This window comes from Aspergillus fumigatus, chromosome 7 (genome assembly GCF_000002655.1).
Source record: "Aspergillus fumigatus Af293 chromosome 7, whole genome shotgun sequence".
In the NCBI taxonomy this organism is placed as follows: domain Eukaryota; kingdom Fungi; phylum Ascomycota; class Eurotiomycetes; order Eurotiales; family Aspergillaceae; genus Aspergillus; species Aspergillus fumigatus.
Window position 1 is genome coordinate 26,945 of NC_007200.1, and position 14,919 is coordinate 41,863.

The 14,919-nt window shown below is 54.0% G+C and overlaps 4 protein-coding genes across 4 annotated transcripts; all 4 read right to left on the reverse strand.

The window, feature by feature from the left end:
* Positions 1-848: 848 nt before the first annotated feature.
* Positions 849-1,889, reverse strand: nscB (metallo-beta-lactamase type thioesterase nscB; the record flags this gene model as incomplete). The annotated part of the gene is made up of 2 exons (XM_741823.1): positions 849-1,631; positions 1,680-1,889. The coding sequence occupies 2 exons, from the start codon at positions 1,887-1,889 to the stop codon at positions 849-851; spliced, it is 993 nt and encodes a 330-aa protein (XP_746916.1).
* A 587-nt stretch (positions 1,890-2,476) lies between these two features.
* Positions 2,477-4,948, reverse strand: nscR (Zn(II)2Cys6 domain-containing transcription factor nscR; the record flags this gene model as incomplete). Its single annotated transcript, XM_741822.1, has 3 exons — positions 2,477-3,736; positions 3,812-4,309; positions 4,382-4,948. The coding sequence occupies 3 exons, from the start codon at positions 4,946-4,948 to the stop codon at positions 2,477-2,479; spliced, it is 2,325 nt and encodes a 774-aa protein (XP_746915.1).
* A 1,200-nt stretch (positions 4,949-6,148) lies between these two features.
* Positions 6,149-8,417, reverse strand: nscC (FAD-dependent monooxygenase nscC). Its single transcript, XM_741821.2, has 2 exons — positions 7,508-8,417; positions 6,149-7,454 (listed from the first exon to the last, which is right to left on the reverse strand). Exons 1-2 carry the CDS (start codon positions 8,022-8,024, stop codon positions 6,745-6,747), a joined length of 1,227 nt encoding a protein of 408 aa, XP_746914.1. The 5' UTR covers positions 8,025-8,417; the 3' UTR covers positions 6,149-6,744.
* A 583-nt stretch (positions 8,418-9,000) lies between these two features.
* On the reverse strand, positions 9,001-14,645 carry nscA (non-reducing polyketide synthase nscA; the record flags this gene model as incomplete). Its single annotated transcript, XM_741820.2, has 4 exons — positions 9,001-10,377; positions 10,455-13,121; positions 13,178-14,282; positions 14,338-14,645. 4 exons carry the CDS (start codon positions 14,643-14,645, stop codon positions 9,073-9,075), a joined length of 5,385 nt encoding a protein of 1,794 aa, XP_746913.1. The 3' UTR covers positions 9,001-9,072.
* Between the last annotated feature and the right edge of the window lie 274 nt (positions 14,646-14,919).

The following is a 14,919-nucleotide window of genomic DNA, read 5'->3' on the forward strand; positions in this document are numbered from 1 at the left end:
AGAAATTGGTCAACTTTCGGGCACGCTCAGGCGTCTGTTTGGGGGCTCCTATGTCTAGAGGTATCCCAGTGGCCTCTAGAATTGTGGTACGAGATTAGCACCTTCGATCTTGCTTAGAAATCTCTATTTTAAGCAGCCCTCAGCTGCGAATGGGCGGGTAATCCCTGCTCTATCTACGGCCCATAGAGCGCGGCTCACCAGCGCCTTCACTCTCAGCATTTGATGACGTAATATTTTTTTTAGCGCCCTACAGGCGTAATAGACGGGGCTATCACAAAATGTATTGGTGGAGATAGGTCTCTAAGTGTACGTGCCCTGATTCTAATTGAAGTAGCAACTGGTCACTGCCTGCTTGCCTGCGGTGGAGGGCTCTAGCTGACATCCTTTGACTGTTGCTTATTTGCTTTGCTATCCGTTGGTCTAGTCGTGCCACATAGAGGTCTGGTATGAGAAAAACTCTTGGCTAAAGCTTAGTGGGAAAGCTCGGGACTTGCAGGGGAGCTGGAAACAATTTTATGCGACACTAGCTCCGGTCCTGCCGGTCTCTACCCTTAACCCGTCCGACATCTAGCATTTCCAGGCGAATCCGACGGCGAGCACACGGCATTATACAACCTTGAATATGCGAGGACAAAGGCATGGTTCAAAGGAACCCTATCAGAACTCCATTGGTAAATCTCAATATATGTATATACAGAATGAACAACACTGCCGAATATTGACTATCTAAAAAGTTTAGGCACAGGCAGGAACACAGAATCGCTGACTGAGCCGCGAAGGGGATTGAGGTATGGGTTTCCGTCTTTGGGCTTGCGCGGATGATAAACATCCGCAAAACCCAAGCAGGATCATCGACTTGTAACAGACCCGTGCTGCCTACGGATAGATGGTCTGGTCTTTCGACGGGCAACGGCAAACCATTTTCTCTTGACAGGATCTCCTGGCTCGAATCCCACTTTTCCATCCTCCGTCAGCTTCCACAAGGCCTGCATCAGAAACGGCGCCATAGCCTGGTCAATTACCTCGTCTGGCACCGTCCCAAACATTGCTCTCGCAATTTCGTGCAGCGTCATACCGCCCTTCCTCCTGCCTTCCTTCCCTCTCTCCCCCTCCACCCTCTCCCTTTCCTTCACTAGTACTGACAAAATCCCTTGCACACGCATCTCTTTATGCCGGATATATTCCTCCAGCTTGCTAGGAAGGTCATCAATAACAGCCCCATGTGCGGGGTATCCAATCACACAGCCCAACTTTGCCATCAGCTCCAAACTCTCCATATACCGTCCCAGATCTGGGGCCACGCTGAACCCGTGTCCCAGCACATTATCCCCAGTGAACAGGGCGTTCTCCTCCTCAAGTAAGAAGCACATGTGGTCGACCGAGTGGCCGGGCGTGAAGACTGCACGAACAGTCGCTCCCTCCACCGCAAAAATCTGTCCATCCTCTATGGGCTTTTGACCTAAGTCAGGGAGGTTCTTGTAGACGTGTTCGGCGAGGGTGGGGTTGTAGGAGATCAAATCAGGGACGCCGCCTGTATGGTCGCCGTGCCAGTGGGTAAGGAGAATATGTGAGATGGAGATGTTGTTCGACTGCAGGACCCCCACAATGCGGCTGAGCCAGATGGGAAGACCCTGCCTGTGTTAGCTTCATGTGGGCTCGGATAGCAAGTTAGTACCTACCTGTCCGGTGTCGATCAGGATGCGAGACGGACCTGTTCCGACTAGATAGGTATTGGTCCCTTGTAGGTGCATGGCACCTGGATTCCCACCGAGTATGCGGATTACTCTGCTGGTGAGGGTTGAGGTGTCAGGGAGAGAAGGGAGGGTAGCATCCTGCCCAGAGAGGTACTCTTCCCAAAAGGCCTGGTTGAATGGCATGCGGAGGGCCATTGTTTTCTGTCCCACAAAGCATACAGTAGTGTAACTCCTCAGTCAGCGAATAAAGATTTCTTAGGTTGGGTGGCTGGCAGAAAGGTTTTGTTGTGTTTTAGTCCAAGGAGCTGTTCCGTGTTGAATGCTAAAATCCGACATCAGAGATGCTGAGACGCCAAAATCCGAGACTTGCTTGTAGCCTACTGTTGTAATTGAGAAAGAGGCGAACATAAGCAATAGTTTTTATTCTAGGCAGCATTTTGGAAGAAATTGGGCTACAGCCGCTGGTCATGGAGCACAAAGAGACTGTACGCTATCGCAGACGATTGTAGTATGATGAGAAGAATAATCATGAGCCTGGCTTCTGAACAGAAACAGTCTCAGATTTTCGGTATTTGACCGATGTATTACGCGAAGCAACTAGAACATGGCTGGTATCGATAGATTTCAGCTAGAAACCGGCGACCTATGAAAAAGTCCCCTCTGTATTGGAACAGAAAACCCGCCTCCCAAACAAGAGAATCTAAAATCCGGATGGTAACCAGTCGGAAACTACTTCCGTCTAACCGTAAATGGCTAAAGAGAGACGGAGAGACGCAGTCCATCTAAGGAAGAAGCTGGTTCGACTCGGCATCAATGTCCGACATCAGCTGCTCCCACGTCCGCAACGACAGTTCAGCGTCCACTGGAGGGATCTGGCCGGCAAGCAGCGGCTGGCCCTGAATATCGAACTGTGACAGCAACGAATCCAGATCGAGTTTGGCGAACGGCTGTACGGGACCAACTGGAGCCAATTCCATGCCGAGCTGGGAAGGAGCATGGGAGAAAGCTGTCGGCCAGGACAGGTCGCTGAGGGTGTCACTTGGGGTACTGCTGGCCCGAGAACGCGGCGTGGGGGCAGCAGATGTCCCAGTACTGCTACCAAGGCTGAATGTCGGGCTCGACCTTGCGAGCTGCAAAAGAGGGCTCGCCTTGTCCCGGGCCTGACATATCAATTTCTCCAGTGGACGCTGAATTGCTTCCTCCTGGCCCGCAACCCCTTTGCGGCGCAGCAGCTGGTAGCACGCCTCAATGGTTGGCCACGCGCTCTGGATTCGGACCACATCCGGGCTGAGGGAGCACTCGTTGATGGCGACCGCTAGCGCGTGCCACGGCATCGTCACGTACCAGCGGAACCCCTCGCCGCGGGGATCTGTGTGCATCAGGTGTGCCTTTTCCAAGACGTTGAGGGCCAGGCGGAGGAGCTCGTGGTTGTGCTCCTGCGGCCTCGGAGACGGCGAGGAGGGTGGCTGGCTACTGCCGTTACTGGGTTGCGGGAGCTGGAGCGGCCGTAGAGCGGACAGCCGAGCTCCAGAGACGAGGCATTGCGTGCCGTGCCATGTGAACCACGCGTACGGCGAGGATTCGGGGTCGCAAAAGTGCAACAAGCGCAGCGCATTCTCCTCAAAGCGCTGCGCATGTTGCTGTTGAGACGCCTTGTGCTGGGGCGACGCCGTGGTGCCAAAATTCAGGGCTCTCCCTGCCAGCTGGATGTGGTATGTGACAAGCGCGAATGTGGTATCGCACAGACCCTCCCTGTCCGGAATTTCATGGGTCATTGTTGGATCCAGATCCGAGTCGTTGATGTGCTTGGGCAGAAAGAATGTGGAGGTGGCCTCTTCAGTGCTGATGAGGGGCTCGGAGGCCTGGCTGAAGGAGGCCTGCAGGTCCATCAGTGAGATGGTGAGCCACAACCGCCTGCGCATCTGTTGGTTGAAGAATGTCTCATCTCGCTCGCGGTGGAGACCGAGTGCTTTTGCCAGTCGCACAGCCACCGCTGTCAGTGTCCATGCGGCCTGACCACGGTCTTCTGACCTTCTGGCAATCTATTTCACAAGGTTAGTAAACAAAAAAAAGTGCTGTTTCTTGGTCATGAGCCTTTTTCAGAAGCCGGTACTCACAAGATAAAGCACAAATGCTTGTAGGCCAGTGATACTGGGAGAGACCAGAAACCCACTTCTCTCCAGTGCAGTCTCACACTCTCTTCGAAAATCCTCCACAATGCCGCTGGACCTGCTCCTTTGAAATATGGCCGAGCATTGATCATCGGTCAAGCTCGCGGCAGTAGCGTAACAGATGGCAGACCGCAACGCATCAACGGCAACGTGCCTCTCGGGATAATCAAGGTACCGCTCCCCGTGTAGCATCCACTTCTCGACCGTTGGGCGGTGCAGGATTTTAATGATGGGGTCGACTTGCTGGAGGTAGATCTGGCATAACTGCCTGGTCATTTCTTTGCCTTCAAGGACTGGAGTCCAGGTAAGAGTCGGATTATTTCCACTCAGGCCAAGGAAACGGAGCCCGCCGTCGCCCATTCTCGGCATGTTAGGTGCTAGCGAGCTATGGTCATCCGATTTGGTCTCTGAGCTTGATCCTACGTCGCCACCAAAGTGTTCTATCTGATCCACCACTCATACGAAACAGTTAGCATCCCAGCGCCAGTCTAGACCAGTCCATGCGGCATTGCCTACCTCTCCGACCATATTATTCCAGAAGCAATCAGGGCGCGACTCAAATGGCGGTTGCCCCTGGACAGTCATTGGAATGGACGCATTGCATGCCAATGAGCTTGTTGGCGCCGGATATGAATCGTTGAGAACAGACTTCTCCTCGTCAGCACGCCCGACTATGCCCCAGTATTCGCAACTAACCTGCTTAACAGTTGCCGGAGATGAGTCCTGCATAGCCGCACGCATGCTGTTGACTACCGCCTCAAGCCGGTGGACGCGTCTCCTGAGGTCGTCGTCAACTGCCGCTACGGCGCCGGAGGAATGATCTGTCTGCTTTTTCTCTGAAGGTACCGGACCCGCTACAGGGGTAGGCGCGCGTGGGGGCACGAATGTTGGGGACATTGGGCGAGCTCGTCGCGCATGGACGCCTCGTGGCAGGCGTGGCCGATGGACAGGGATACAGACCACGCCTGCCGAGACGCAGTTGTTGCAGGGATCGACCTTGTCGCACTTGATCTTACGCTCGCGGCAGAGCTCGCAGCTGAGATGGGGAGTTGAGGGGCGTTTCCGCCGATTACTTTTCTCCATCTTGATAATAGATGGTTGTTTGGTGGCTGGGCGTGAGTTAATGTCTATATATGCTTTAACTGACCAGACAAGCGAAAAAAAGCTTCCTGGATTTCTTATTTTCGGAACAAGCTAGGGGTGGCGATATCTATATCCGGCTTGCATAAGGTCTAGATCTGGAGACACGAGGAAAACACGAGGAAACCAAGGAGCGAACACGAGGATGAGACCATTGGCAATGTAACGCAACCCCTGCAAGTTCCTGACTATATGACTGTTAGAAGGATGCTGCCTGGTATCTTCTTTCTAAACGACTGGGCTTGGCATAGCGCTAGTTTACATGTACGCGATGACTCTATATCTTCTATCAGTGGATCAGACAACCATGGTAGAGTGACTACAACAGAATATCACATAGTTGCAGGCAGATGCAGGCTGTTTTCTGTTGCGTGGGAAGCGGGCGTACAAAGATGAAATAGGCCCGGATGATGCATGTCAGGATTCGGTTCGTAGCCTATACTAACAACACAAGAAGGTAGAACAGAGCAGATATCAATCGGTACTGGATGATTATGCAGGCATGCTAGCGTTGTGGAATTTGAAATGAGCGACCTGACATCAACCTACAGAGACATTTCGTGATTGAAGTGCACAGATTCTTATCTCAACCTATAATCTGACAACATATCAAGTTCAGTGCTGATTGGAGGGCTTTTTCCTCGCTTATACGTGAGCAGATTTCCTCATTTGTCCAATACGAGCCGGGACTGGGGTAATGTCCAGTGAGAACCAAGCGATACATTATGCGTATTCTGAGTTCGGCCTTATTTTCCGTAACCTTATCTATGCTCAAGGACGATTTTCTTCAGTTGCTCTACCCAGCCACCCGCTTCTGTGTCTCGTCCCGTCTTGGTCAACCTTAGCTGCAGTTTTCTTGTCTATTTCTCGTCGGGATAGATACAAGGTCTTTTGATCTTCATTACTCTCAATTGCCATCCATGCATAATCAACATCAAGGTAGCCAGTGCTCTCATTCTCAGTGTCGGCTCCACATTTTCCAGCCCTAACTGTCAAGGCTCGCTGGAGAGGGTGGGGTTCCTCTCTGCCTCGCCAATCATCTCAAGCCTCAAAATTAAACTAGCTGTACGGAGTAACCTCGTACTGCAATATCCCCTTGAGGCTAGGAGTGAACAGTCCACACCTCTCTGACTCTTGTGCTGTGGGTCCTCGTGTTCATCATACGATTGCACTGGCCACTTGGGGAACTCCTAAGAGCCAGTCTAGCCCCCTATGGCATGATCCGCACGCTTCGGCGAATGTAGCGTTTCTAGGAATTGGAAGCCAAAGGCGTGAGGAAAGGGGTATCCAGTCATGTCTCAGGTACGGGTCCTGGTTTTGTCTCTATAAATATTCGACGTTGACTAACAGGTACTAGGTTTCAGAACCAGGTTACACCCCCCTTCCAACAGAAATACGGAGTATGGCCAAAGCGATTTCTATCACGGAGTACTATGCTCAAGTCTGCAATAAGTATGATGGCGGTGCATATCTTACTGGTCTTCTGCGTTGCATTGGCCCTGGGATCCACTGTCGGTGATCTATTATATCCCGATATGGAGCAACCAATTGTATCTCCAGCAACCCTTCGTTCGATGGCGCTTTCACACTGAGCCAATACCCGTAAAGTCTTACTGGGACTCTCACTAATCTTGGCATTCCACTATACATCTATTAGCTGAATACAGACAGAGCGACAAGGTGGCCTCAACATCAGTGTAACCATGGCATTCATATCCAGTAGTGCAAACCCTTCCAAGTCACAGGGGCTTCTTCTTCGAAAGCTCCCGCCACTCAGCCATCGGCCGATGCAGCGTATAGAACCGCTGTTTGGACCGTCGTACCGCGTCCTGTGATCTTTTCCATGCTTGGTCATAGTAATTCCCAATCGCCGTGCCTAAATCGCCGGTCGCGCCAGCCGCAATAGCACCGGCCAGCTCAATACCATCTGCCAGTGCATGATTCCCTCCCTCTCCGCCAAATATGGGCATCGCATGCCACGAGTCGCCGACAAAGGCGACCCCCCGCCCTACAGCACGCTGCATGTCTTCTCGCGTCACAGAGACGCACCGGACGGCCCAGTGAAACACCCGGTGATGTTGAATAGCCTCACCATTGAGAAACAGACTCCACGGCTCGGCCAGATCGCGCGACGCAAGCTCTTCCACCAGCGCTGTGGGGATCCGCTTTGCTTCCTCGGAGGCGAGATTGGGCCGGTACAGCGGGTCGTCCTCTCCGCTGCCTCTGACCGGCCGCGAGTACGACCAGTCCATGTGTACATGCGTCTTAGTCATGTTGCAGACGGCGAACGGCGTGTTGAAGCCATCGCCAACACCCGCAAGGATGTTGGACTCTCCTGTGTGCGGCCGGAATAGCCGGTCGAAATCAGCCCTGGGCAGCTGAAACTCGCCATGATACAGTACCGCAGGGACAGTCTCGGGTTGGACATGCGCGAGGACCTGCGATCGGACTATACACCTATTGTCAATCTAGTCCGGCAATATTTGAGCAGCCGGTTCCTACCAGTCGAGTTCACTCCGTCCGCAGCAACCACCATCAACCCCCGATAGAACGCCCCGTTCTCAAACTCGACCCGCACATCCCCCAAGCTTCCCTCCACCCTCTTCAGCCGATGTCCGTACCGCACATCCAGCTCCTCCTCCCCACAGTCCGCAATCCACCTGCGCAACGCATTCCGGTTCGCCCGGACAATCAGCTCCTTTGTCGACGAGTTTGCGTCCGGCACAAATAATTTCTTTGCGGTCCCGTTATCCCATACAGCCTGGTCGATCCAGCCGGAGCCGCCGATTTCCCTGTCTGGTGCAACGCCGCGCGTCAAGCTTCGTAGCGGCAGGTCCCCGAGAGCAGACAGCAGTATCGTGTAGCCCCATTCGCGCAGGCTGATGGCGAAGCCTTGTCTACGATCTGGGCTGGATGCTTCGAAGACGATGTTCGGGATGCCGCTGTTTGTTAGCAGGCGGGCGGTTGTGAGGCCTGAGATGCCGGCTCCGATAATAAGGATTGGGAGACGGGAAGCCATAGTAGTTTACCCAGTGATTTTGGTTGGCACATTGAAAACGATCTGGGCCTATTAGTTGCTTGCATCTTCTAGTTCTAGGCCAATGTATCACCACAGGGGAAAACGAGCTGCAGCACTGTAAAAGCCGAAAGAAGGATCGGATTTTGCATGAAGGCTCGGGTTTTGGCACCGGATTTTAAGAATAGAAGTATGCAAGAGACTCGATAATAATTGCTTTTAATATGCGCATCGGACAAGGCAAGAAGAACAACTAAACATGGCATGAGGGTGGGTCAGGGATGATGATTCTGGAAAGTGTGGGCAAGATCGGCTTTGCCAGGTACACGAACAGAATTATATAGAATAATCCTTACCGGCTTGATGATCTAATTTGTCCATTGTACACTTAATGTATGGTTAAGCTTGTAAACTGGTGAGAAGTTCTACAGAAAGCCAACTGAAGTCTAGAACGTTCCAGGTGCGTCTCATGGAGAATGTAAACATCTGTAATGCATATCCTTATGAGTTTTCGGAGACATATACCTACACTAAAATTATCACTTATATAAAGCTTTATCGATACTATTTGCATACCTAATATACGACTATCATCTCTCTAAGATATAAAGTATACTAAGAATTACTTATATAGCAGAGTGGTAGAGTCATAGGCTTCATATTTTTACAGCAATGGAGATGAGATAAGGATTCGATTTCTATATATTTTAGTACTAGATAATATTAACTTTAAGGGAAGCTATAGGATTTTCCCCTAATTTTCCTTCTTCAACCATATTATTAGGATACTGATCCTAAAGGTATATCCTTGAATTTATGAGTATTTAGGCCGAGAGTGTCAAGAAATCCTTGTTTAAAATGTAGGCCTTTAAATGGGAAATTCGGCTTATATTAGGATGGCTCCCTACTTTGAGCTGGTAGGTTTCTTTACCAGGCGACCCTGTAAACCAGGTAGAATGGTCGGTTAGAGGAATTTGATCAGACGTTAGCTGTAGGTTGATTAACAAAAGACTAAGACAAGTTCGTACATGTATAGGCAAAGGAGGATCTATTAACAATACTCTTCCAACCAAGCCGTCATTTCCCCGATAGTCGGACACTCCAGGAACAGCGAGCTTTTAATCTCAATCCCTAGTTCGGCACGGAACTTCTCGGACAACACGAGCGACATGAGCGAGTCGATACCTAGCTGCACGAAGCTTGCGTCTGGCGTCAACGCGTCAACTTCTAGCCCCGTCTCACGAGCCATCACCTTCAGGCACTGGCCCACCACGCCTGCGTCTGTCGAATCGCCCCGGTCCGATGTGGCCGGCGTTATGACGGCGGATTCGCCGGGGGAATCTTCCTGGGAGGGAGGGGTGAGCGGGGGCGTGGCGACTTGGCTCTTGCTGGCAGTGGGGAGTGGGATTGCGACTGGGTTGCCCGGGGCCACTGGAACTGAGATAGGGGCCTCAGCAGGCGGAGGGGTGCTCTTCTTTACGTTGGTAGCACTCGGAGCAGTCTCCTGCAGCTGCTTTTCCGTATGGGAAGCCGCAGCGGGCGAGAAGAATCTGTCCATGAGAAGTCGCGGCACACGACGGAATCGAATATGGCCAACCATGCCCACAATTTGCTCCCCCTCCAGAATGTACACGTCACCTGCGTACATGTTCGCCTCCTCCGGCAGTGGGAACATGCGCACGTAGCTGCGATATTTGCCGCCAGCCTTCAGCGGGTTCAGCAGACGGAAGCTGGAGCAGCCCGGCGTGACGTAGAAGTAATCCCTGGTATTGGATGCATTGCTGCCGTTCATGACGAGGCCGGCCAGGTGCGAGACGCTGTCAATCCAGTGTGGTGGTGTGTGCCAGGTGCCATGCCGTTCCGCGACGAGGGTCACCTCCGCAACGGCTTCGTGCTCGTACAACACCACCTGATCCATTCCCCGATACCGATCCGCGTAGTCGACGACGTTCTTGAAGAGCGTATACGCCAGCGGCTTGGAGAGCTTGCTCGCCTTGCCTTCGACGGCCCGTTGTTCTAGCGCCTCAATGCGGCCGAGGACCAGGTGCGACAGCCGGTCCCATTCCCTGGTCCACGCGGCTGGATCCTCGAATCGAACCACGCATGTAGCAAAGGATTCAGCGGCGCACTCGCCCGTCTCAGCGCTCGCGTTGAACCAGGCAAGTGACATGGAGCTAGTGGACAGGTTCAGGTGTGCCTTGAGCACAAGCGGCTGGACGCTCCCCTTCTTCTCGAGGGCGACCTGGGCATGCAGGACTTCCAAGTCGGAAAGGTTCATGTGCACGTCTTTGGCCTGGGGAACGAGTCGGCGGTAGAGGTATTCACCGACGGTGAAGGCCATGTCAGACCAGATTGACTGTCTAGAGATTAGTGACACGATTGCTTGCAGGCATATACGCCAGAAGTACGAAGTGTGTAGAATAAATGACATACCGAAGTTGCAACGCCGCAGTTATTCATTCTATGACCATGTAGAGCCTCCAGGAAATCAGGATGCTGCATGTCAGAGAGGACATGGAGGGTGGCCGTTGTCGCCTCAACCGTCTCAGTGGTGATCTGGTGAACCAACGAGGTGCGAAGCGCGGAAGGGCGCGACATGGACAGAGACAGAGGGGCTTTCTTTTCCCCGTACTTGAGCAGTGCCTTGTCCAACGTCCATGTTCCAATGTACGGAATCCAGTAGTCGGTCTCATTCCAGCTGTAGGTGGGCAATTTCAGCAACGAGTACTCCTGCTCGCGGGGCCGGAAGTATTCCGCCCAGCAGGGCGTGAGCCCCGCCAGGTGGAGGGTAACCAGGCTCTTAGACATGGTCGCCAAATTGTCCTCGTTGCGCCGGCATGAGGAGATCACGGATGCGGAGCTGTCTATGCCACGCACAAGACTAGCGCAAATGGGGTGCGGCCCGACATCGATCCAGATCGTCTTGGCGTCTACCAGGCCGAAGTCCTGAGCGGCTTCAATGGCCGCGACAAAATCCACCGTCTCGCGGGTCGCGCGGCGCAGGTACTGTGCATGGATGGACTTGCGGTCGAACACAACGCTTCCGAGCAAGGGGGACAGCACGGGGATGCTGGGAGCCTTGAACGTGATCGGCGTCGCCAACGTCTCCAGCGAGTCCAAAATGGGGTCCATTTGGGCGGTGTGGAAAGCAAATGGCACATCCAGCTGCGTGCATTTGATAGTGTTTTTCTCAAGGGCCTGACGAATGCTATCGATGGACTCTTGAGTGCCACCGATGACGGTATCTTGGGGAGTGTTCCGACAACACACTTCGTAGGCTAGTTCAGCAGTGTCGGGGCTGCCTGCAATAAGCTCTTCAATATCATCCTCGGACGCGCGAACGGACAGCATCGAGTGGCTGCCCTGAGTACATCGTTCCTCGGTCAGCTGTGCGCGCCGTCCAACGAGGTACAGAGCTTCCGTAGCAGAGATGACGCCGGCAACCGCAAAAGCAGCGTATTCACCAAGACTGTGCCCAATAACAGCGCTGATGCGAATCCCTAGGTGCGACCAGAAGCGTGCCAAGGCAATCTCCAGCACAGTAACACTCAACTGTGTAAGAACGGGCGACGCGGGCCCATCGTCAATGCTACCGTCGATGACGGGCACAACTGACGGGAATCCCAGCCGTTGTGCAATTTGGTCAAGCTGAAAGACTTCTGTACGGAAATAGGAGAACTCAGCAAGGAGCTCCCGGCCCATGCCGCTGTAGTAGGCGCCCTGACCAGTGAAAGTCAGCACCACGGACGGCGTGTCGTTCGGGATGGCCCGCAGCTCGGCAGACGCCTTGGGATTGTCCAGCCAGGAGCGGAGAGTCTTCTGTAGAGCCGCGATGCCGGAGGCTGCGGCCCCAAACCGCATGCTGTGGTGCATCCGCCGCGCGCAGAGGGTGTACGAAAGGTCCCCGAGGTTCGCGTCCGGGTTCTGATCCAGCCACGACAGCAGCTTCTCAATATTCGCCTGGAGCGACTTCTTGCTCTTTGCGGAGATGACTACTGGATGAGTTGTGCGGTCGTCCTGGGTTGAAACCTTCACTCTCTCCGGGGCGTCTTCTAGGAGCACGGTGGTGTTGCCGCCGTGCGCTCCAAACGAGTTGACGACCGCAAGACGCTTTTTCCCGGCAGGCCGTGGCCACGGGGTGTTCTCCATGGCCAAACCCACGTGGCGTCGCTCCAGGTCCTTGGGAATGATAGGATTGATCTCGGTTTTGATGCCGATATGCTTGGGGATCATGTTCTTTTGGAACACCAGGAGCGCCTTGAGCAGGGAAGTGATGCCTGCCGCTGCCTCACCATGCCCGATGTTACTCTTCACTGCGCCCAGATACAGGCGCTGATCGGGTCGACGGCGAGGCGTAGAAGGCGCAAAGACATCAGACACCGATTCGGACTCCACCGCATCACCAGCCTGGGTGCCAGTGCCGTGAAGCTCGACATAGCTCACATCAAGGGGGTTGACGCCCGCTTGGTGCAGCACCTGGCGGTAATTGGCCTTTTGCGCGCCAGCATGCGGGTGTGTGATCGAGACAGCCTCAGCGGAATGATTCGTGCGAGCGCCCAGAATCACAGCCAAGATGTTGTCGTTGTCCGCCTCGGCATCTTCCAGGCGCTTGATAACAACCGACCCGATGCCATCGGCGCGGCAATACCCGTCGGCGTCCTTATCCCAAACCTTGCATTGTCCCGTCTTGGAGAGGAAATGGCCGTTCCCAAGACCGGCGTAGTTGTCAGGATCCGTGATAACGTTCAGCCCCCCAGCAATGACCGTATCGGCCTCGCCGGCCCACAGGGCCGAGCAGGCTGCCTGCACTGCCGCGAGGCCACTCGAACAGGCGGTATCAATGTTGTAGGATGGCCCGGAAAACTTGAAGAAGTAGTTGATTCGCCCATTGGCAAAGGCGCGCTCGCCACCAGGCACCGCATACGTGCTGATGTTCTGCGAGGCGTTCAGTTCGCGCCAGTCGTCGCTCGCTTGTCCGTAGAATGTGCCGATGCGGTTTGGCCGGGTGGACGGAGTGCGGCCGGGGACCATGCCTGCCATTTCCATGGCCTCATATGCTGTGACAAGGGCAAGCCGGTGCATGGGGTCCGTTTGCTCGGCCTAGTTCATTGTTAGTATCGTTGTAGGAGGCAGCCGGGGTTGGTAGATGGGTATACCTCACGCGGGGACATATTGAAGAACCCGGCATCAAAGTAGCCTGGTCGATCAATGAAATTTCCAAACGGAGTCTGAGTCGCATTCTCTGTCTTTCCTGTAGGGTCGTAGTGTGTGTTCAGGTCGAATCGGTCCGGCGGCACGGTAGTGAGGGTGTCGCGTCCCTGCTCGAGCAGCTCCCAAAACAGCTCGGGGTCATTGGCGCCTCCCGGTAGCCTGCAAGCCATACCAACGATGGCGAGCTTTGAGGCCGCGTAGGAAGAGGGGCGGCGGGCACCATAGTCTCCGTGAACCCAGGACACCATATCGCGCCGGGCCCGCCCCAGCTCCGGGAAGTCAGTCTCGATGGCTGTCAGAATACCATTCAGGACCTGTGACATGCGGAAGGAGACAATTTCGTAGTTTCCTGTCGGCTCCTGAAGCTTGACGTGCTCCAGGATACCGGCCGTAACGGTGTCCAGGAAGATTGTGCCGGTCAGCAGCTCGGTGCCAATCTCCAGGAAGAGCTCACCGGCTGTCTTGGCCGCAAACGGCTTGCCAGTCTGGGAGGAGATCAAGGGGAGTCGCACCGGCCGGGAAGTCGGGATCACAGACTTGGCGCTGTTGATGACGATCTCGATATCATCCTGGCTGTATAGATGCGCCGCGTGGCAGAGTCCGTCGTACACGGGCAGCGGTAACGACTTGGAGTATCGCAAGCTGGGCGAGTGTTGAAAGGCAGCTTTGATCCGTGATGGAGGCCCAGTCACACTTACAGACGTCTTGTCCGCAGCACTGACAAAGACCTTTGTGATTTCTGGGTTTTGCGTGACTGCATTGTATTGAGAGAGCTCTTCCTGAACTGCTTCATGCGACATTCCCGTGACGACATGCGCCCAACTCTGCAGCGTTCCATCTGACTGGGGAGCTTCGAGCTTTGTCGAGATGTCGGCGACGTACACCCCTAGGCGAAAGGAGACGCGAACACTTTCGGCGCCGACCTTGGCTACATCTGCCAGGCTGCTGGATAGAGCCACGGCAGCGCCGGCGAGGATACCGATGCTCAAGCCTGCGAGAATGGTCCGGGATGGATCGAGGTCCCATTCAATATCCTCAGCCTCGTAGTGCCTAGACAGTTTGTTAGGGCCATGCAGTCCAAGAGCCAGAGGGGGAAAACCAATACCCAATCAGCATGCCAAGTTCGAGTATCGTAAGTAACGCACTTTCCATAGCAGCCCCTAGAGGGCCCTGGCGAAAGTCGACTTCGGGGAGCGTGCAGGCTGTGTCGAAGTGCGGCACCAGCTCCTGAAGCTGTTGAGGCAAGTTGGCCACCTCTTCTTTCAGAATCGCGGTGGATTCCTCGAGAAAGACTGACAGCAGCCTGAACCGCCGGTCCTTGCTGTGTTGGTGCAATCGCCGGAACAAGTCCTTCAAATCATCGTTGGGGAATTCATTTCCGAACCATACTGTCTGTCCACGAGGTGTCGCCATGATTGGTTTTTCGAAAAAAAAGTTGATGTTGAGTGCCGTTCAATGCCCTCCTCCAGGAATTGCAAGTCAGATATGGGCGGTTTTACGGCCCCTTGAGGCACAGTAATAACTTATCTGCAAATAGGCATCATTCCCCTGGTGCTGTTGTCGACTGGCTTAAAATCCGAGATATGCAAAATCCGAGAGATTGTAAAACGCGCAACGAACGCTTTTGCCTGATGTCTAGAATCCGCCTCGTATTGGCCACGGTCAAAGCGCAAAGGCCGAACAATGT

Bases quoted from the DNA above. Each gene is read 5' to 3' on its own strand.
- nscC (XM_741821.2), bottom strand. From the start codon at position 8,024: ATGGCTTCCCGTCTCCCAATCCTTATTATCGGAGCCGGCATCTCAGGC. The intron at 7,455-7,507 runs GTAGGAACCGGC...ATAGGTGTATAG, and splicing joins GGACGGAGTGAACTCGACTG to TCCGATCGCAGGTCCTCGCG.